General features: G+C 43.3%; 2 protein-coding genes and 1 pseudogene across 3 annotated transcripts in view; 1 reads left to right on the top strand and 2 right to left on the bottom strand.

Moving 5' to 3' along the window:
* LOC148105762 (protein NLRC3-like) overlaps window positions 1-22,978 on the top strand; it is a 230,505-nt gene that overhangs the window by 150,576 nt on the left and 56,951 nt on the right. The window lies entirely within an intron of this gene.
* On the bottom strand, window positions 542-5,612 carry LOC148105763 (uncharacterized; annotated as a pseudogene).
* Window positions 15,489-22,978, bottom strand: part of LOC102799507 (NACHT, LRR and PYD domains-containing protein 12-like) — a 49,635-nt gene continuing 42,145 nt past the window's right edge. Inside the window, exon 10 of the mRNA XM_087838940.1 lies at window positions 15,489-16,351. Coding sequence (XP_087695066.1) covers window positions 16,342-16,351 — 10 coding nt within the window. The 3' untranslated portion in view covers window positions 15,489-16,341. The remainder of the gene's footprint in view (window positions 16,352-22,978) is intronic.

The raw sequence follows: 22,978 nt of genomic DNA, 5'->3' as shown, positions 1-22,978 counted from the left end.
CCCTGCCATACCTGTCGTGAGTTGTTGGTGCTGAAGTGGTCTTCGATCTTTCTCTTGTAGGCTGCCTTGGCCTCTCTGATGCCTCTTTTCAACTCAGATCTGGCTGCACTGTACTGCATACCATCACCGGATCTAAAAGCGGCGTCACCGCAGCAGGACCTGGACCTCTTTAGTCATCCAGGGTTTCTGGTTGGAATACACCCGGAGACGTTAGTCCACAGTGACACTGTTGACACAGAAATTAATATATGAGAGCACTGATGTTGTGTGCTCTTCAAGGTCCTGATGTTCGAACACGCTCCAGTCCGTGTTTTCAAAACAGTCCTGCAGCTGATGTGATGCACCTTCTGGCCAGGTTTTCACAGTTTTTGTGACTGGGGGGGCTCTTCTCCTAATGGGAGTGTATGCAGGGATCAGCAGCATGGACATGTGGTCTGACAAACCTAGATGTGGTAGAGGGGTTGCTCTGTAGCCTTTTTGGATGTTGCTGTAGGCTTTATCCAGTGTGTTTTTCCCCCTCGTTGCACATGTAATATGCTGTTCAAATCTGGGGAAGCTGGTTGCTTATTGTCTTGTGCAGCTCCTCCATGGCCGAGTTAGCATTAGCATCGGGTGGTATGTACACGGCCGTTACCATGACAACAGTAAACTCGCGAGGTATGTAGACGGGTCTGCACTTCACAGTCAAATATTCCAAATCCGGGGAACAATGGCTGTCTACAGTCTTTGTATTTTTGCACCAGCTGTCATTGGTGTAGATGCATAAACCCCCTCCTTTGATCTTACCGGAGTGGCCGTTCCTGTCGTGACGGTGGACCGTGCGGCCTGCTAGCTCAATAGCCGAGTCCGGAATTGATGGCTGCAGCCAAGTCTCTGTGAGTAATATTATGCTGCTGTCCCGTACACACTTGTTGACTGCAATCTGTAATCTCAGTTCGTCGATTTTGTTGGTTATGGACCTGACGTTGGAGAGGAAAATACTCGGAAGCGGTGGCTTAAATGGCTGTTTCTTTAGCCGAGCTAGTGGGCCCGCCCTGCAGCCACGCTTTTGCCTCCTTTGTTTACGTTTCCTCTTTGTCTTGCCGCTGGGAAGAACCAACCACGGAGACTCTGGAGCTCTTATTATGTCCTCCGGAATGCCGTGAAAGTGGTGGTAGTCCGATGTAATGCTCCTTGCACAGTGTAATCCCAAACTCAGAAGGTCCTGACGACTGTAAGTGGACTCTACTCGATGTATAATAATAAAAAACACACACATCCACACAGATACACGTAGAAAAAGTAAAAAACAAAACACCGAACGTGAGGAGCAGTGAGCCGCTGCGTCTGTGCGCGCCGCCATCTTGCAAAGTGTCGCATGCTCCACAGGTTTCCCTGTTGATGTTGTCATGCCTCGTCTTGACCACTGAGCGGCAAAGAAATGAAGTGTAGCATATGCATACTGACTGTCTGTATATATAGTCACTACCTGCCCCTCAGCTGCTTTGCAGGCTTCCGTCAGAGCCACTATCTCAGCTGCTTGGGCAGACATGGAATGTGATAACTGCCCAGCACGGATGACCTGCACATCATCCACAACAGTAAAGCCCGTTTTAGGCTTTCCCTCCGCTGTTTTAAAACTGGAACCATCAACAAACCAAACCTTGCCCTCAGTGAGTGGTATGTCCGTTAAATCACTTCTACGTTTACACTGTGTTTCTACATGCTCACTACACACATGTGGTGTACCCTCCTCTTCTGTGGGCAACAGTGTAGAGGGATTCAAAGTTGTACACCGCTTAATAGTTATGTGTGGCTGGGAGAGCAACAGTGACATTAAAGACAAGTGTCTTGCAGGTGACAAGAATGTCATTTTAGTCTGCAGCAATAAAACATCCACCTCATGTGGAACTAGCAAGGTCAAAGGGTGAAACAAAACAATTTCACCAGAACACTTTACGGCTTCAGCGGCTGCACACACAGATCGTACACAGTGAGGTAAGGCACAAGCCACTGGATCCAGCCTCTTAGAATAATAAGCTACTGGCTTCATTCCACCTCCACATTCTTGTGCTAACATGGATGTCATAAAATGCCCTTTACAGTCAACAGTTTGAACAAAGGCTTGTTATAATCTGGAAGTCCTAGAACCGATGCTCCTGTCAGCATCTGTTTCAGCATGCACAGAGCTTGCTCCCCCTCAGGGGTCCAACTTAAACTTTCTGACATAGCCAAAGGTTTACTGTACATCATATCTAATAATGGCTGCGCAATTTCAGAGTAATGGGGCATCCACGATCGACAGAAATTTAGCAACCCTAGGAATTGCATCATGTGTTTCTTTGTCACTGGCCTAGGTGCTGCCAAGATAGCTGTTTTCCTCTCTGGATGTATGCTTTTCCCTGCTGCACTAAGCAGATGTCCTAAAAATTTCACTTCTGTCTTCACCCACTGTAGCTTTGAAAGTGAGGCCTTGTTACCTGTCTCAGCTAAGTGAGTCAGCAATGCCAATGATATGTCTTTACAGTTCTTCTCTGAATTGGATGCAATTAAAATGTCATCGACATATACCAACATCTGTGAATGTGATGGAATCACAAAATCAGACAGACAATTTGTAATATTCTGTGTGAAAATTGTAGGACTGTCACAAAAACCTTGCGGCAATCTGGTGTATGTGTATTTTTTGCCTTGATACGTGAAACCAAAACAGCCTTGTGAATTCCCATGTACTGGTATGGAGAAGAAAGCATTACTTAAATCTACCACAGTGAAGTGTGTCTTGTCTGGCTTAAGCTGATTTAACAAGGTGTGGGGGTCGGGGACGCATGGAGCTATACTCTCCACTGCCTGATTTACAGCTCTTAAATCTTGAATCATGCGCCACGACTGTGAATCAGCCTTTCTAACTGGGAAGATGGGTGTGTTACATACTGCTTGTGGAGCTTCAACTAGTATCCCTGCTTTAATCATATCCTCTATTACTGGTTTAATGCCTTCCACTGCATCAGGCTTCAAGGGATATTGTTTCACTCTTGGCCTAAAAGACGTTTTGGGCTTTATTACTACTGGACTCGCTGTTGTTATTAACCCCACATCAGTCTTCCCAGTAGACCAGAGCTTCTCTGGGACCTGTTTAAGCTCCGGGTGATCTTTGACATCTACAACATATCATTCTGCTGTGTCATTCTCACTCCCCTTTAAATGTGTCTGTGGTGTAGTATGTGTCACCCATCCCAGCTTTTTACGAAAGATGCTGTGCTGCACGTCTGTCTCCCAACCCCCTCCAGCTTGCTGCCACATTCCAACACTCTCCCCCTGTCTCACCAAAGATGTTAAGTCTGTCCACTCAGTTGTGCCACTCTTTGTCAGTGAAATATGTGGTGTCTGCCCTGTAAAAAGTTGTTGTGCAGCTTCAGAAAGGATCACACTACATCCAGCCATAGTTTCACCATCAGTATATATTGCCTTTATGGTGATTCTCTGTGGCCCCAATTTCAGCACTTTATCTGTGTAGGCCTCATCAGGCCCAGGCATGGTCTTAAATCTCAGTGTGACATGCAAGTCTTCTGGTGGCTGTATGTCATGGTTAGTTGTCAACATTTCCTCAGCTGCAGCTAACAGTTTACCGTTTATTTGATCAGGTCTGGAGGCCGACAGGTCAAGTGTCCAGTAATAATGCAAATTCCCACTGTCCTGATGAACCATTGTCTCAGCAGTTTCACCTTTTCCTGCAGCTATCATCCCAATGGATGTTGGAATTATTGAAATTCCAAGTTTCATCATCATATCTCTTCCCAAGAGGTTCACCGGACAAGTTGGGCACATTACAACTGAACCCTGAGCTGCCTCTCCTGTGGTAGGATCTCTAATCCACACTGGTTTAGAGATTCTATGCTGATTTATCTGACCATTTGCAGACTTCACATAAATTGTGCCATTTGAAGGATCAACTCCTGACACATGATCCTTTAAAACAGTTTTATCTGCACCTGAATCACACAGAAATTGAACAGTTTTGCCTTGCACAGTTAACGTGCGAACTGGTTTTACTTCTTTCCCTGACAGATTTAACAATACTTCAGTTAAATCTAGAGTCTGAAACACGGGCTGTTGTAGATTCTGGCAAGCTAAGGGATCATTTGTACATGTATGTGTGTTAGCAGTGTCAACAGGTGCTAGTCATTTATTATAATAAGGGTTTCTTGGATCAGGGCGTTTATACTCTTCAGGCATGCGAGATGGCCCATTTCCCCACATGCATAGCACTTATCATCTCTTTTACCACGGTTATCCTGGGGTCGCCATGGGCCTCTACCTCTCCTACTCCTGCCTCTGTTTTGCCCTCTTCCAGCCTGTCCCTGAAACAAAATTTCATCTACTAAAAAGGCAGCGCCCTCAGAGCTTTGTGGCTTCTTTTTTTTATTTTTAATAACTTCCTGTGCATGGCGGGCCCAGTTCATGCATTCAACGGACCCGTCAGTGTTCTGATTAACATTTTGTTTTCTGATGAGAGCAGCAATGCGTGGATGGAAGCCATTCATCAGACCATGTTTTAACTGCTGCTGATATGGGCTGGCCTTCTCCGCACTCTCTTCAGGGCCACTATGTTCTTTGAAAACTTCCTCTAATCTTGCCCTGAACTCATGAACATCCTCTCCTTCTTTCTGCATGCATTGGGCAATTTTGTTGTAATCTACAGAAGCTTTAAAGGTATTTCTAAGACGCTCATAAACCCCATCAACTTGGCCTCTTAAATTTGCATGTCCATAGGGTAGGACGGTATTACCATCCCTCCCTGTGTAGGTGCCTCGCACCCGAGCCCAGTTATATGTAAGACACTTCCTAAAAGTGGCTTCTGTTTCCTGACCGTTTAAGCGGTACGAGGAGCAGAGTTGCTTGTGTCGGGCGATAAATTCATCAACATTAGTCAATGGGTTTCCTAAACCTTTACATGCCTCTGCACATTCAGATTCAGTCCATGGCCTGTAAACACAAATAACACGGCTTTGGTCACTTTCAACACCAAAATGGGGATTTGCGACCTCCACCATGGGAAAGGTATCATGGATAGGGTAGACAGGTATACCAACTGCACTCGCCTCATCCCTTTTAGTTTTGGATCTAGTTCCATAAGGGCTTAAATATTTTGCTGCGGCATCCCCAAACTCCTGCCGTACTCTATCCTCCTCCTTTCTCTCTCTCTTCTCCTGCTCCTGCTTTTCTTCCTCCTCTCTGGCCTCTCTCTCCCTCTCTAATGCTGCTCTACGCTGTTGGTCCCTTAACGTCAGCACCACTGAAGTAGACCGCACCGTCTCATCTTCAGGTTTCACAGCTAATGCCTGCAAAGCTGCTCTCTTCGCGTTCGCTGCCTCCTGTCTTTTCTGCGCCTGCTCTAACCACAGTTTAGCGGACATCAGTTGCAACTCTCTCTCCTGTTTCAATTTCCCTTTTGCACAAGCTGCCTTTACTGTCAACTAGTCTACTAACATTTGACATTGTCCTACAACCAATTTACCTTCAAAATCATATTTTTTACGCCAATGTCCTAAATACTTTGCGCTACCGGGAGCGAATTTCATCATAAACTTCTCGTCACCCTCTGACACACTCTTGGTTGCTTGGGAACCCATAATAACAACAACAGCTGGCGTCACAGACCACGTGTTCTGCTCCGCACCCACTCACACAAACACACAAACACAACAACAACAACAACAAAATAGGCCTATTGTCCAGCACAGTCTGGACCCCGCGAAACTTCTCAACACCCCACTGAGCGGTGGAGAACTCACTACAGTACCCCACAAAGCAGTCTGTATTTCACCCCACTAAGACGGTGAACCAAAATAAAGTTCGAACTGCGCAACTCTGCGACTTAATGCTTCTGTACAAAAAAACCCCACTGAGCGGCTTTGTACATCGCCCCACTAAGACGGCGAATTTTAGCCCCACTGAGCGGCCACGGACAACGCCCCACTGAGCGGCAAAGACGTAAGATTATAGAAGTAGACTTTTTTATAAACTTACTTGGAGTTGCTTATTGCGTGTAGCATCAGTCCCGAATCCCGTCAATCGTCATCCATCGAGGAGAAAAAAACAGACGGCTAATCCACCGGCCCGATGACGAATTCTCATGCCTCGGGACTTTGCTGCAGGACCTCTATAAGTCCTGGCTGACGTCAGTCTGTCGGCGTGTCTCTTTTCCCCTCGGTGAATGTCGACTCCAGGGATCCGGCTCTCGAAGGACCAATTAATGATAGGTTTGTAGCATAAACCTATTCGCTGGAACGTTAAGGACAACTTGCTAGACAGCAAAAAGCAAGACACAAGGCACCAAAGTTCTTTGTGTTACTCATGCATGAGGGAGACCTGCCTGGAGTCAAGTGTCGTTCCACCACTTGACCTCCGTCAGACTCTCAGCCAGGTTCCCCATAGCACTCCTTTTATTGTGGTTACATGAATATGCATAGGGTCATTAACATATAACATCTTACATAGGTATACATGTGAACAAAGATTACTGTGTGTGTGTGTGTGTGTGTGTGTGTGTGTGTGTGTGTGTGTGGGGTCAGAGTATGACCCCATAAATGACTTCCCTAAACCTACTGGTCTGGAAAGTCCAGCAGTTCATGTAAAGAAAAGGCACTTAGACTAAAACAGATATAGCTACGTTTATCCTACCATAAAACAATAAAACAAGGTACGACCTCTTCCCATGCTCCCAGGATGTAGGTGTGGATTCCAGAACACTCTGGAATGTACACCAAGCCTTTGCAGCCTGCTAAAGATCACACATCCTATCACTACACAATTGATTATACATCTCTAAGCATATATGGTTAAATATTTCCTAATACACAGCAAATTCAAAAGTGTTAAATGTTTTGGTGTTAGTAGTCTTAGAGTTAATTTTACTCTAAGTAGAGTCACATTCTTTTAATGTAACTCTGAGGTGTAAAATGATAGTAGTTAAAATCGAGTGTTAAAAATGAGTGTTTCTATTTCAAATCTGGAGGTGTTACAATGGAAACATTAACTCTTGACCTCTTAACTCTGAACTCCTACAGGGGCTATGACACCAATAGAGTAAATTCACAGACTCCGCCCCCAGCACGGCTCCAATCGAAGCTGAAGTGAAGCCGTTTCAGAACATTTTGCTCTACATATTTGAGTTGTTTGCCATGCTTGGTAAGTCATGTTTTCAAAGATTGTTTCAATTATTGTTATTAGCTTTTACTTCTGTGGCTCTTTGGAGTTGAGACAAAGCTGTGTGAAAGGCATTAGCCATGTTGCTCGGTGATAGCATAATATTCTGTTTTAGCTAGCTGAAAGGTATTGTTTGCGGGCAAATACCACAGCCTTGAAAAAAAGCTTGCATGTGAATTTTCAGTCAAATTTCTTTGTCAAATACACTTAAAACAATGTCTAGAATGTGAAATGTTGGTATAATGGTGCTACTTGAAGCCTGAAAACGATCTTCCATAAAAAACGAGCAAACAGCAGTAGCAGATGTCCCGAGTCCCGATTGAGTTCTACGTTAGCATTTAGATTCCTCCAGAGTTTTGTGCACACGGTTTAGGTAAAAATGAAAAAGGTTGAGGTTTTACATTTAGTTCAGTATTACCTGTTGCCTGTGTCCTTGTCTTTTGGGAAAATACTTTACACAAGTAATGGCTCAAAAAGGATTCCTTTTTTTTTTTCTTTTACTGTGCTGCAATTGATTTGTGCCATTAATTAGTGTCAACTAATTTTGTTTTCAATCTCCACATAGGATATGCTTGTGAAGATGGAATATGGGGGAGAGCAGAAGTGCGTTGAAGTTCCACAAAGTGATGAATGAAGGACATGCATATTGTATTTTGTATTTATTGAAATAAGTGATGAGAATGCTGTTATTTGCATTTACCAGCTCACCTATGTCAGACCTTTTGATAAACGAAATTCTAATGAAAGTGAGAACATGTACACTGTTACATCTTTCAGAAAATGTTTTGAAATTGTGGTGCACAGTTCAGAATAAATGTTTTTCAAAAACCATTGCGTCTTTTTAGTAAATGTTTATTTCCAAAAGAAATTTCTAGAAGTTCAGAACAGTAAAATTCCCGCTTTTTAGAATTAATTAGAAGATAACTCTTATGTAGTTAAACTAAAATACTCTTTGAGAGTTAATATATAAACTCTTAACACCAAGTGTTAAATTATCAACTCCAGAGAGATTTGGTGTTTAACACTAAATCAGAGTTAACATACCAACTCTCCAAAAAGAGTTAAATTAACACTCTCTGGTGTGGACCCATATAGACACTTTAAAAGTGTTGAAATCAAATCTGACAGTGTTAATTTGGACATGCTGGATTTGCTGTGTACAAATGACAATAATAAAATCTAAACCCATCAGTCTGCTCGGGTGATTGCCAACCGAGAGCGGCTAGTTGCGGGTGGCTGGGCGAGTTCCATCCTTGAGGTGATGAGGGCGGAGGTGGAAGCATAGCGGCCGGAGACGCTGAGGCCTGATGCGGGCTCTCCAGCAGCTGATGGTCGGAGGGATGATGGAGATAGAGCGCTGAGGGTTCCAAAGCTGTGGTGAGGCATGGTTGTTTTAAGACGATGTGGACGAGAGAGCGGTTGCGGTTTTTAAAAGGACAGGGTGAGGAGGAGGCGGGGTAAGGGGGGACCGGATGAGGGGCGGGGGCTATGTAGAGCGTGGCGGGTTATTTCCAACAAGGACCACCTGAGTTGTAGTTTTACTCAGCTTAAACAGCTCTAATATTCTCGCATTCTTCTCAGCCACCATCTTCAGCCAGTCTTGAGTCGGAATTCGAAGCAATGTGCTGAAAACACCGGAGTGGGTGTTTGTGAGGTCCAGCACAAAATCATCTTTGTAAGCTCGATCGCATGTTTGGCGACTAGCTCTACATATCCATCTAGAAAATGGAGTCCCCCACTGGGTGTATGTCTCGGTTTTGGTCACCATGTTTGCAGTCCGGTGCCTGTTGGGCTCCTGGGTGAATGGCGGGAATGAGTAGGCCTCTTTGAAAACCCGATGCATCCGTGTTTGCTGGTCTCGGGTTCGCGGTTGCTGCGAGCTCGTTTCCCGCAGGCTTCTCTGTATTTCGGGGGTTGTGATGAGAGTGAGAACAGCCCAGTAAGAGCAAGTAAAAGCGATCCGCGGTGTGAGTGGACCAAAACTTTCACCCGCTTTGAGTTGATAGAAAAATATTTCACCCTCTGGAAGGCTGAAGGCATAGCCCCAAAACCCGCCATTGTTGAGCATGAATCTCTCCTCCAAACGGTTAGCATCTGCTGTTGGCTGCACTCTGCAAAGGTGCATTCGTGTGAGTTCTGGCGTGGCAGAGGACCTGTAGCTGGTTACAGGAGTTTGAGAGACCACAGTGAGGTTGGTAGGTCTGGCGGCCATGATTCTTTGTGAAAAGAGAGAAAACTTGGTTGTTTTTTCTGAGAGAAAAGCTTGCTTGTTTTTTCTGAGAGAAAAAAACAGTTCAATTTAAGATGAAATGTTAGATTATTTATCCTGAATGCCAGTAACAGAATAAACCTATCGCTGAGAAGGTAAATCAGACCTGCAGCCGATTGGCTAACCGGGGTGCGAAGGGAGCCGCCCCATTGTTATGTGATTGGCAGCGGGGCTAAGTTAGGCGGAGTTGGTCTCTGGCGGAAATTTCGAACGAAGAGTCAGAATCATTAAGCAGCAGATGTGGAGCGAACAAGCAGGAAATATTGTGCTCTAGAAGCGGTTGCGGGTGGATTAAGAGCAAAGGGAGAACTTAGACTCTGCGTTGAATTTTAGAGGTAGCTGGTAAGAGGGATCGTTTTGAAGAAAACAGACTAAGGACTTTTCAGGATTTTTCCCCTGTTTCCGAATATAAGGTTTTTTGGGAATAAAAGGGGTAGCTAGCAGGGTTTTCAGGAGATTTTCCCTGGTTATTTAGTCTAAGGATCGGGGTGAATTTGAGAAAAACGAGTAACGTTTTTTCAGGTGTTTTGGAGAAAACGCGGAGGAGTTTTGCCTATACTCCGCAGAGGATCGGGGTGGGAGCCGTGGGAAGACTAAGGATTTTTTCATGATTTTTCCCCTGTTTCCGAATATAAGGTTTGGGGAAAAGAGGGGTACCTAACAGGGGTTTTTTTGGAGAAAAGAGTTTTTTATGTTGGGAGCCGCGGTGCGTTTTTCGGGGATCGCGAGAGTTTTATTTTATTTTTTTTATTTTTTTTTTATTTTTTTTCACGATTCTGAGTTTTATTCTAAATCTCCTTGTCCGGATTAAACAAATGCATATAAATTGAAATAAAGTTTTGCCCCAAGGCATGCAGCCTGTATTTCTGGCCATACTGAACGTTACAAAAGCACAAGTTTAACTAAGCAGTTTCACTATGGTTTAACACATTTTTAAACACACAAGCACAGACCTGAGACACACAAAGCGAGTCCGGAGACACACGCGCGCCCACGCGCGCCCACGCGCGCCCACGCGCGCCCACGCGCGCCCACGCGCGCCCACGCGCGCCCACGCGCGCCCACGCGCGCCCACGCGCGCCCAGACACACAGCCTCGGGCACGCGCCCTCGCACACACGCTGACCCACCACCAGATGGCGTTTTTTAAGCATAAAAAAAATAAAAACTTTTTTTTACATGGATTAAAAAATAAAAGAATGCTATTTGATATATAAGAAACTTAAATAATCAATTAGATCTTTTTAGGGGGAAAAAGCAATGAGCTATGAACTAGCATATTTTTATGAATATCATATTTTTATGAATATCATATTTTTATTACTTCCTTTATTACTTCCCGGGGCCATAAATCTTTCTAGGGGGCCATAAATCACTCAGTTTTACATAAGGGGTATAATATCCCTCCTGAATTTATTTAATATTACTTTCTAGTATCCGCTGATGTTTGCTGGAGCCACAGCTGTAAAAGCTGCTGGTCATGATATCGGTTTGGTTATCTGGTGAGAGGGAAACATGAAGATGAGACCAGGAGATGTCCTTACTGAATCATCAGAGCTGAACAGGTGATGGAGAAACAGGGTTATCTTTTAGGTGACATGAATGAGTTGAAGGGAAGTTATGAACTGTTTCTGAAAGACAAATAACACCAGGATCCTTTTCTATGTAGCTGACAGCTGATAACTGTGCAGGGGCGGGTCTAGCAAAGTGTTGCCAGGGATCAATGTAGGGCATTAACAGGGAGAGGGAGGCACAAAGAAATACTTTTCTTTCTTATTCTCATTTAAAATATCTAGCTTTAAAAAAATATTTATCTGAGTCTTACAACAAACAATTGATAGTTTGATACATATATACCATCAGAACAGTGAACATCACTGTTACAACAGTGTTTATTTTCATTCAAAGACTTTATGAGTTTTCCTGTAATGGTGGGCCGGTCTCTAGTCAAAATCCCCAGGACGATTTTTTTGTCCCAGTCCAGCTCTGTATGCAGCTCATCTGCAGTCTGGTGTTACCTACATCTTCCTATTCAGAAGGCAGAATTTCCGAGTTCTGAGTACAACTGAAAGCACCACGACTGCAGTTTTTGTGTTGGATGTAAAAAGCAGGCTAGAATCATGCAGCGGTAAACGACGGTCCAGGCGTGGGATTTCTCTCGTGGAAATGTGCACATTATTTTTTCCTTTCTATTGGTAGGTGGCACAGTGCACTTGTGGCAAGTAAGCAAGTTAGAAGACTGGCAATCTTGCTGGGTATCCAGTTACGGAAGCAACACATTAACAAGAGAATTCTGAGTAAAACCAAAGTTACTTTCCCTAGTAACTAGTTACTCTTAAAGTAACGAGTAACTTGAAGTAACTGAGTTACTTTTGATAGAAGTAACTAGTAATGTAACTAAGTTACTAATTTAAAGTAACTTACCCAACACTGATGACAACACATGAGCCAAAATCAGACTCCGAGCGCTACAATGCTAAAGATCAGAAGATCCAGTGTGACATCATCGTTACCTGGCAACAGAAGCCCTCAGCCCATCTGACTTTATTGGAGGATATTTACACCAACAACACTGTTTAGTTTGATATGACGGATTAACAACATGCACTGTGATGTCCAGTTCATCTGTAATAGATACTGGATCTAATCAGTGAGCAGATATTTGATCACCTTATTTATAATTATACTAGAAACAAATACAACTGTGTTGGTGATTCATGCAAACTTGCATATCAGCCTTTTAAGGTTTTGTAGTATTGAGAACAAAGAGGTTGTGTTAGGGCTGAAAACCCCGACTTGTTCTCCTCTGCAGGTCATCAAATGCACTACAGACGTTTGTATTTGCACAAGCCTGTATATGTTTGATAGCTTTATTATTCTCTGTTCAAAGACAATAAATGTGGAAAATGTCTCATGTAGTATCAGCTTCATTTAAAAATGACTGCAAACATTTAGAGAACGTGCTGCTTTTTGTCCTACATTTCAACACTGAATGAACCCTGAAAACGTGATGGCAGGTGGCATATTGGAGTTCACATGAAATATAGGCTGTATGAAGACTGGAAAATATAGATGAGAAAAATATGCAGCCAAACATTTGTGGACATGGATAAACTCTCTGATCCAAAAAGCAGGAAGTGACACAGCTAGAAAATGACAGCGTGTAACAGCTGAAGTCAAATGTAATGCAGAGTTGAATCTGCACTTGGATCCATCTGTGAAAGGTCCACATGTAGGGATTACATGAGTCCTGATGTTTGTCAGTCCAGCTTGATAACTCCATCTACTGTGGGCTACATATACTGGGGCTGGTAGCTCCGTAGTGTTGGAAAGAAACTATTAAATGTTCATAGTTTAAAATCAGAGGCTCTTCTAACACAGGAGCCATGTTGAGTTTAGATCACAGCCGACCACCGGCAGTCTGAAATGGAATGAAGCCCATTGACAGCGAGCAGGTCTAAACAGGAATGGAACGCACCGATTTGTAGGCGTGGCAATGATGTGGCTGCAGCTGACACATGATTGGTTCAAACTAAACATCAGACACATTTCACAGAGTTCACAAATACACTCACGTTTTTATCTTTGAAGATCATCATAAAGTAGAATTTATGGTCCAGTAGACAACAGCAGGTGGTTTGAGCCCTTCTGATGCAGCAGAAACAGGATTTGGAGGAAGATGTTAATAGATTAGAAAGAATTGTACACTGTGAATCAATGCAAGTCTTTCTAGATAGACAGATCTTTAATAATCCCTCAGGTAGGTTCCTCTGGGAAAGTCACAGATAGAGACACCAATTCTGACGTCCTTTGAGAGCCTGACTTTGAATTTTCATCACTCGTCATGTACACAGATGTTAATTCTACATATTCCTAGTACTGAACTCTAAATCAATATGAAGAAAATGCTCCTACTAATCTGCATATATGTTGATATCAAATCCTTTTCCAGCACATGGATAGATCTATATAAATCTTTCAATCTGATCAGAATGGGCACAGTGTTGTTATTGCAGCAATCCCTGATGTTTGAAAAGCTAAACATCAGGGAGTGCTGCAATAACAACACTGTGCCCATTCTGATCAGATTGAAAGATGATACACACGACCACGACAAGTGGTCGTGTGTAGGATTGTGTTTTCCTTCCTTTGTGCAGTTCTTACAGTAAACATGGTTGAATGTTTCCTGTTCCCCTGATGCTTCTTCCTGTTGGATAAAGTTGGTTTGGAACAACATGTTCTTATAGGTTTCAATGAACTTCAAACTGTGATCCACTTACAAAACTGTCTCATTTTATTGGAACAATCCACATTTGCATCCATTCACGGTACATTTGACATCTGGTCTGAACACGTTTGTACACATGATGAAAGGACAGATGGTGTTTGTGTGTCCTTCTTAAACTTAGTGTGAATGTTTCATCGTGTAGAACTACTTAGAACAAAGTCTTTGGGAACATTTGGAGAACACGTTTAGGAAAGTAACATCCTGGTAGAACATTTTCTTAAAGCAAAGCAGAGCTCCAACATGACTGTGAGGATTCAGAATAATAAAGTCAGATTATTATGAATACTAAAGTGCACCTTAATGCTGCCAATGAATACACATGTTCTTTGTGAAAGCATGTGTGAGAACAGCTGACATGCACTACACTGACCCCATTCGCTCCATTTCTTCATCCACTTCTTGCTCTTGTGCTTGAAATGAGACGCAGACGCAGCAAAAGTAAGAGGCTCTAAAATCCACAAAAAGGGGGCTCGTTAGATCAGGATATTGGATGTGATCCATAGAAAACATGGATAATACACCACTTTATTTGAAGACATCTGTAGCACTGCCTCAGTTCTGGATGTTTCCACAGACTCCTCTGTGCACTAAAGAAAAGGTCAAAGGTCAGCAGCACATGTAGTTGGGACAATTCTTCATTTACAAACAACGGTCGCACAAACTATACAATTATTTTCCTCCAATTACGACTTTTCACTTGCAGAAATGGTCCTGTGTGATTTCTAGGCTGTGATATGAAAAACTAGTTCCTAATGGCAGCGATTCACTCAGTAAACATGTGTTTCCTTTACCAACCTCACACACAGATCCAATAAGATCAGGAAGTGGGCAGTATAGTACAATATGTGTTATTTTGTACTGTACTGCCCAAACTAAACATCTGCTGAAGTGTTGGAAATGATTCAGATGTTTATTTTGGACGATACAGCAGAAGATCAAACATGAAAGTGGAGATAACACAGAAGACCTGCAGCAAAGGGTCAGAGGTCAGACTGGGCCACTGGATTCAACAATGAGCCAATGATCATCTTGTCAAATAGTGACTAAAGCAGAGCCCTGACGTTCTGACATTTATCACACAGACAGAACAAATGTCTGCTGATGACTTCATCTCAAGAAATGACTGATAGATGTCAATTCATTGATCAGCTGCTGCTGCTGATCTTCATCGTGCACAGAAACATTCAGCTTGTTTCAATCAGTAAATAACTCCCACTACTCTCATTTTGAGCTGTTCCCACTCAAAATGCTGTGAGAACAATGATCATTGTAGAACTTCACAAACATCACGTGTTGTTTTCCACATGTAAGATCAGCAAACATACAGAAACTTTCTGTTGCCACACACGGCCTCTAAAATCTCTTCCACGGTTTCTGTCTGAAGTCCACTCTCTGTGTCGGATCCACAGGTAACAACAACATCTTATTATCGTGGTTTTCAATGTGTCTCCTTGCAAAAAGTCCAACCAATGAACAAATGTGTATATTTGTGGAGGACGAACAAAAGCATGACACATTTCTCTGTTTCTATAAACTGGTGTCAAACACAAATATGAAGAGTTTCATTGACAGACTCCAAAACGCCCCCGCAGTGAATCAAAGGAAAATCCTACAGTGTGGCCAGAGAATCTTAATGGCTCGAACATCAACACATCCACAATGTTGGATCCAGCTCTACCTCACAGAGTTACTAAGACACACCCTCTGCCAGCATTACAACAGCTCCACCTGTTTCACCTGCCTCCTCAGCATCTGTACACCTGAAGAGAAAAGAAAGGCTCCAAAAGCTCAAATCTACAAAGGATTCATGAAGTTTCATCCAACAATAACATGTTTGCCTTCCACAGTGTGCTGTTAGACACCACTGTACCTCTGCCATTTCAAAAAGAGCAGCTTGCTAACATTTTGGCTCCAAACACTTTGTGTTTAAATTCCTGATCTCGCACACCCCTCTTTGCAGTTATTCATTTGTAAAACATGTTTGGAATCATGTATGATTTTCTTTCCAGTTCTTACGTGTACACCACTTTGTGTTGGTCTTTCACGTGGAATTCCAATAAAATTCATTCATGTTTGTGGCTGTAATGTGAAAAAAATGTCAAAAAGACCAAGGGGGCCGAATACTTTTGCAAGCCACTGTATATAAAAACATGATATTTATCTCATAAAAACATGATGTTTATTATTCAAAGGTGTTTGAAAGCCTTTCCAGGTGAGTTTGATCCAGGAGGGTCTGAAGCCAGAGTCAGACAGAGACTGTGCAGAGACTGTAGAAGGACAGAGCAGCAGCAGAGCAGTCCAGATACACTGATGATCCTCTGTCAGATCCAGAGGGACACACAGGGATGATGCTGGACTCTACATGGAGTCCAGACAGTGGAGCTGTTCTCAGAGCAGTTCACTCTGCAGCACTGACAGTCATCTGCACTTCTCATTCCTCTGTCAGTCACTGCTGGATGAAGCTCTCCTCTCCACCTCCCAGTAACATGGCCCAGTCAGAGCGTCTCTACACACAAGTTGCTGCTGCTTCAACCTCTCTGGATCATCAGGACACAGCTCCTCCTCTCTCAGCACACACACCGTCCTGTTTACCATCATCAGCTCCACCTGCAGAGAGAAGAAAGAAGAGCAGAGGAGATAAACGAGTGTTTCCAGAGACTCTTCATCTGTCAGTCAGTGATGCAGCACATCCAGTATAAAGAGCTGCAGGGACTTCAGTGCTGGGACTGTACTAGGACTCATTGTTGCTTCACTTTTTCTAATCTTTGGATTTTTATTGACGTTTTTCCCTCATAGTTTTAGCTTGGACTTTCATTCATTAGCATAACCTTGGTCTGTCTTGATGCATTCTCAATCATCCAGGTAAGTAAATCTCCAAAAGTTGAATCTGTTCATCTGGACGTAGCGTTTTCAGTGGGAGAAATGTTTCGTCACTCATCCAAGTGACTTATTCCGTCTCAGCTGACTGCAGGTTTTAATCTCATAAACAGTACATTTGCAAAATGACTAAAACCAGCCCACTGGCTTTTGTTGCCTGCTTCCAGGCAACAAAAATCCTCCAGAAGGCACACCATCAGCTACTTAATGAACGAGTGAGGGAAACAAATGTCAACATCGACATGCTAAAATCTCAAGAGGGCTGGATCCGATAGAGACTTACGATGCTTCTAGATGAAAGCACTCTTAAAAAGGTGTTTGACTTTACTGAGAAGGCTCGTCTAGCACAGGACAAGAAGTCTAAGACCAGGCAACAAAGGAAGTTTGACTTACTTGTTATACGTCGGAAACCACCGCAAAATACGAAGAGTGTCCTCAGTGGCCAGAAGAGAGAAGGATGCGACACTGAGGATGTGGACAAGTGGGTGAAGAATGACAGACTGCTTACCCAAACAGAGAAAAACATCCTTGCTAAAGGGTTTAATTTTGCTGTCACTCCGAGACAAATCCCACTAGTGGAGCTGATCACAGCCACAGAAACAGCAATTCAAAACAACAATATTGCAGAAGTGGAAGCAGAGCAACTACAGACGAATGTTTCGGCCTGTCTCAGTAATGCAAAGCCCCCAGCATCCAATATCACCATGGAGGAGAGGAAGGCATTCAAATCGCTTAGTGATGACAACAACATTATCATCCTTCCGGCAGACAAGGGTAGGTGCACAGTATTGCTAAACCAGAAAGACTATCATGAGAAGATTTTGTCACTACTCAGTAGGGCTGCCACAAATGATTATTTTGATAGTCGGCTAGTCACTGATTATTTATGTGATTAGTCGACTAATCAGATCATGCATCCATTGGACGTAAAATGTACACCTTATTGCACCAGCATTGATCTGCTCTTATATCTTAGCTTACAGCTTGAAGTGTTTAAGGTATGTGCTAACTAAAAATAAAGACAAGATGGTATTTTATTAAATTTTAATGAAATTTGCAGATTGTTTTGGTGAAGTTTAATAAACTCAGCCGTCTGCTCCTTGCTATCTAAAATATAACAGGACACCGGAGTAAATTCTCGAGCATCTCACACTTCTGATAATCAGTTATCTGCTTGACATTTATTCAGCTGTGTAAAAATTATAACTTTAATCTCAGCCAAACAGATTTACTCAGGAACAAATAAAATACAAAAAAAAAGGCATTCAAAAACATTTTTAAGTTATCTAAGTGATTTATATATCATGTTTAACCTGAGTAGCGAAAGACGGCGGTGTGGTTTGTAAATGATTTGCCCGGAGTCCGGGCAAATCTAGTGAGCCTTGAACCCCGCTGAGCTATCGAGCTAGTGGGTAACAGACATCTCCGAAAACGTCAGAGCACTTTTGAAAATATGTGGTGTCTTGATAAACTGAGCAGATATTTGAGGTTTACACAGTTACATTCTCGCCTGAAAATATGTTAAACGTCTATTTTGTGACCCAGAAAGAATAATAAGAGTAATATTAAAACGAACTAGCTGCCGCCATTATTGGAAACTGAGCAGGGCCGCGCTATGATTTCTGGGATACAGCATCTTCTTCTTCGGGGTTTAACGGCAGCTGACATCCTTGTACATGTAGTGCTGCCATCTTCTGTTTCAGTCCGTTATTACACTCTTGAATCCTACTACTTATTCTTATACTTATACTTCATACTTCAAATTATTCGTCGATGATTTTGATAGTCGACTAAATGTGGCAGCCCTACTACTCAGTGATGAAAATACTTACGAGCCCCTGAAACATGACCCAGGAAGTGGCTACAGGAAGAAGGTGATAGACTGTCTGAAGCAGTTAGAACAAGACAAAGCTATTGACCGGACCTCATGCCACAGGCTCTACCCAGGGGAGTCTACACCAAGTCTGTATGGTTTAACGAATATACATAAACAGGGTGCACCTTTAAGACCAATTGTCTGTATGATCAACTCGGTCACCTATAACATCCCCAAGTTTCCTCAACCCACTGGTGGGCAGCTCTGAACACCACATCCAGAACAGCCTGGATTTTGTTGAGAAGGAGAGAGATGTCATTATGGAGGCAGATGAAACCATGGTCTCGTACGACGTTACATCTCTCTTCACTTCCCAGCGTTGGAGGTAGTCCGTAAGAGATTACAGGATGACACCAACCTCAGCAACAGGACCACTCTCAGCACTGACCAAGTGTGTTTGCTTTTGGAACTGTGTCTTCATTCCACCTACTTCACATACAAGGGTCAGTTCTACAGGCAGAAACATGGATGTGCCATGGGCTCCCCAGTTTCACCCATTGTGGCCAATTTGTACATGGAAGAAGTGGAAGAGAGGGCTTTGCTATCCTACTCTGGAACACCACCAAGCCATTGGTTCAGGTATGTGGATAACACATGGTTGAAAATCAAATCTCAGGACGTACCTCAATTCACGGATCAAATTAACTCGGTGGACCAACACATGAAATTCACCAGGGAGGATATGAAAAGTGGCAGGTTAGCCTTCTTAGACTGTGAGATTTCCATCAGTAATGGGGGACATCTAAAAGCTGACGTGTACCGTAAACCTACGCATATGGATCAGTAGGGCTGGGTTATATCATACCGTTCACGATAATACCGGTGTAATGTTTGGTAACGATAGGAAAATGAAATATCACAATAGAATATGGGTAAAACACGCATGCGCAGTGCCTATGTTTACATACGCACATGGTGGCGACGCAGAATAAGAAGAGTGAAAGCGGATCGTTGAATGAAACAGATGAACCAGAACTTGTTTGTAAAAATGCTGCAGCTTCAGTGGTGTGGAACTGGTTTGGCTTTCGTCCGTCAGATACACAACAAAGCACTATTTTTGGTAGCGCATGCTAACGGGCCGTCGTTATTACCGTGTTGTTTGGCACACTTAAAATCAATCCTTTGCTTTTTCTAAAAGTCGACAGAGCCCCTTATAATCCCGTGTGCCTTATGTATGAATTCTGGTTGTGTTTACTGACCTCGAAACGATTTTATGTACACGGCGCTCAAAAATCTGTCAAATGTTTCAGTACGACTTTGCTAAGCTACGAAGCCGCACCGCTAGATGGATTGTCGGAGCATTACGGCTATCGTGGGCGGAGCCTCGCGGAGTGATACGTACTGTGCTTCAACATAATATTACCGTATTGTGTGTGTATAACCTCTTTTTAAGTTTTGTGGATATTATACATGGTTATGCTGAGGATATGTCGGCCAGTTTCCACTGGAAATGCCTTTTGGTTAAACTGTCAGCAAGGAATTTGCACTATTACATTTTTATATGACTTTAATGCACATAAAAAAAACAGCTGCTTGTTTAAGAGAAAATACATTGATGGTTTTTTGCACTAATAAAGTTGAGGAGTTGTAAAGTATTTTGTCTAGTGTCAATTATATCGTCAGTTATATCGTTAACGCAAATTTTCAAATGTATATCGTGATAAATATTTTTGGTCATATCGCCCTGCTCTACGGATCAGTATCTAAGGTTTGACTCTCATCATCCACTAGAGCACAAACTGGGTGTCATCAGGACTAGGGCTGGGCGATATGGCCTAAAATTCATATCGCAATATAATTTGAAGCATGTGCGGTAATGATATATATCACGATATATTCTTTTCTTCTGTATAACGTATTTTCCACACTATAAGGCACACTTAAAATCCTTTAATTTTCTCAAAAATCGAGAGTGTGCCTCATGTATGAATTCTTGTTGTGCTTACTGACCTCGAACCGATTTGGGCGTGCAGAAATCTGTTAAAAAATGTTTTAGTACAACTTTGGTAAGCCGCACTGCTTGATGGATTGTCAGAGCATTACGGCTGCCGTAGTGAGGAGCTTCACGGAGTAATCTGGGTCCAAAACTCCGTCCGCCTCAGCTCCCAAAGTCAAACGAGTACTGAGAGTTAAAAACAGTCTAAATTTTTTCATCTTTAATTAAATCATCAGCGTTGTTGCTTTACCAGGTGTAACAATTAAGTTTAACATCCATGCATCCATGCAGAATTTATTACATTTAACGGAGTTAGAAGTTAACAGGAAGTTAGCTCGTTAGCTCGCTAGATTCCACCTAAACATGTTGTGCTACATGATTGCTAGCAACACAGCTATGTTAGCATAACATTAGCACAGTGAAGCTGGAGGATGAACGCCAACTTTTTTCCACTCATTAAAAGTTAACGTGAGGGATTCTGGTGGTCAGGGACCAATGTAATTGCATATAGGATGCTATACACGGGCCAAAGATCAGTCAGGAGAACAACTGAGATTATTCATCCACAATACAAGGTTAGTTATTAATATACTGCAACAACATGGGAATAGAACAGCTGCGAGAGAATTCAACATTAATGAATCAATGTTACGGAAGTGGAGGAAGCGCAGTTTTTGGCTTTCCCCTTATTTCAAAAGTGCTTCATCTCTTTGCTATGACTGTCGCCCAGCATAATTTGCAGATGATAATGGTTTTAGCCGCTGCGATGCTTTCGACCAAAACAGGCGCAGCTTGATGACATCATCAACATGCGCTATCGCGATAGAGTGATATAGTCAAAGTCTCTATCGTTGGCCAAATTTATATAGTTTCTATCGTATATCGTTTATATCGCCCATCCCTAATCAGGATGCTAAAACACAGAGCGAATACCATCCCCACAGACACAGCAGCCAGGGAGGCAGAAGAACAGCACATCAAGAAGGCCCTGAGTAAATGTGGGTATCCCAACTGGACGTTTGTCAAAGCTAGGAAGGCGCCAAAAGAAAGCTCCAGCCGATCCAGGAGAGAAGGACAACCGCTGCCCAAGCAAAAACCATTTTTTCTAAACACCGGGTCTCTGTGGCTTTTAAACCCCAAAACACGCTGCACCAAATACTGGTCCACCCCCAGGATCGGGTCCCCCGACACAAACAGAGTAAATTAGTGTACGCTGTTAAGTGCCAGGAGGATTGCCAGGATTGATACATCGGGGAAACCAAAAAACCTCTGGCGAAGCGGATGGCACAACACAGAAGAGCCACCTCTTCAGGCCAGGAATCTGCAGTCAATTTACACCTACAGGCCAGTGGACACTCTTAAGGATGGGGATGTACACATCCTGGACAGGGAGGAACGCTGGTTTGAGGGCGGAGTCAAGGAGGCCATTTACGTGAAAAGGAAAAGACCATCTCTGAATTGAGGGCCAACGGGTACATCTGTCTCCATCTTACAATGCTGTGATTGCAGCCATTCCCCAACTCTCTGTGAATGGGACTCATGGCCATTGGTCAGTGGGCTTTGATCAGTGGTTGTTGATCAATGGTCATGAGAATTTGCATAATTAAGATTAAGGAAGTGACCTCCCAGCCTATTGTTCCTTCACTGGCCTGGTTTCAGTCATTATGCAAATATACTGTTTATAAGATAACGGCAATGCTCAGTGGCTAGTGGATCTGAGGGCAGACCATAGCGACCTCCCTGAACAGGGTCCAGTAACCCTCACAGTGGCAGATATCCAAGAAAGGGTCTCCAGTATGAAGAGTTGGACAACACCAGGCCCCGACATGAAGCTGACTGCACTCCACGAGCGTCTGGCAGCACAAATGAACCAGGTGCTAGTTAACGAGAGACACCCGGAATGGCTAACCAAAGGTCGGACGGTCCTGATCCCCAAGGACCCCAAGAAGGGACCGTTCCCATCCAACTACCGACCAATAACCTGCCTCAGTACTACATGGAAGCTCCTGTCAGGCATCATATCGGCTAAGATGAACAGGCACATGGGTCAATACATGAGCGGGGCACAGAAAGGGATTGGCAAGAATACCAGAGGCGCAAAACACCAGCTACTGGTAGACAGGACAGTCAGCCGAGACTGCAAGACCAGACTGACCAACATTTGCACTGCCTGGATTAATTACAAGAAGGCCTATGACTCAATGCCCCACAACTGGATACTGGAATGCCTAGAATTGTACAATATCAACAGGACCCTAAGAGCCTTCATCGGGAACTCAATGAGGATGTGGCATACAACACTAGAGGCCAACTCCAAGCCCATAGCACAAGTCACCATCAAGTGCGGGATCTACCAAGGAGACCAGGAAGCAGAGTTGCAGTCTTACACGCCTCTCTGCAGCTTCTCTCCTCCTGCTACCCCCCCCCCCCCCCAAAAACCCATCTCCATAGAGACTGTGTCAGCTTCCAAATAGACAAAAAACAAACTAAAAACCAGCAACAAACAACTTAAACATAAACAATTACAAAGAAAGAACAATACAGT

This window comes from Neolamprologus brichardi, chromosome 3 (genome assembly GCF_056152115.1).
Source record: "Neolamprologus brichardi isolate AB-2024 chromosome 3, ASM5615211v1, whole genome shotgun sequence".
Taxonomy (NCBI): Eukaryota; Metazoa; Chordata; class Actinopteri; order Cichliformes; family Cichlidae; genus Neolamprologus; species Neolamprologus brichardi.
Note: the sequence above shows the minus strand (reverse complement) of the source record. Positions and strands in the feature narration are given on the sequence as shown.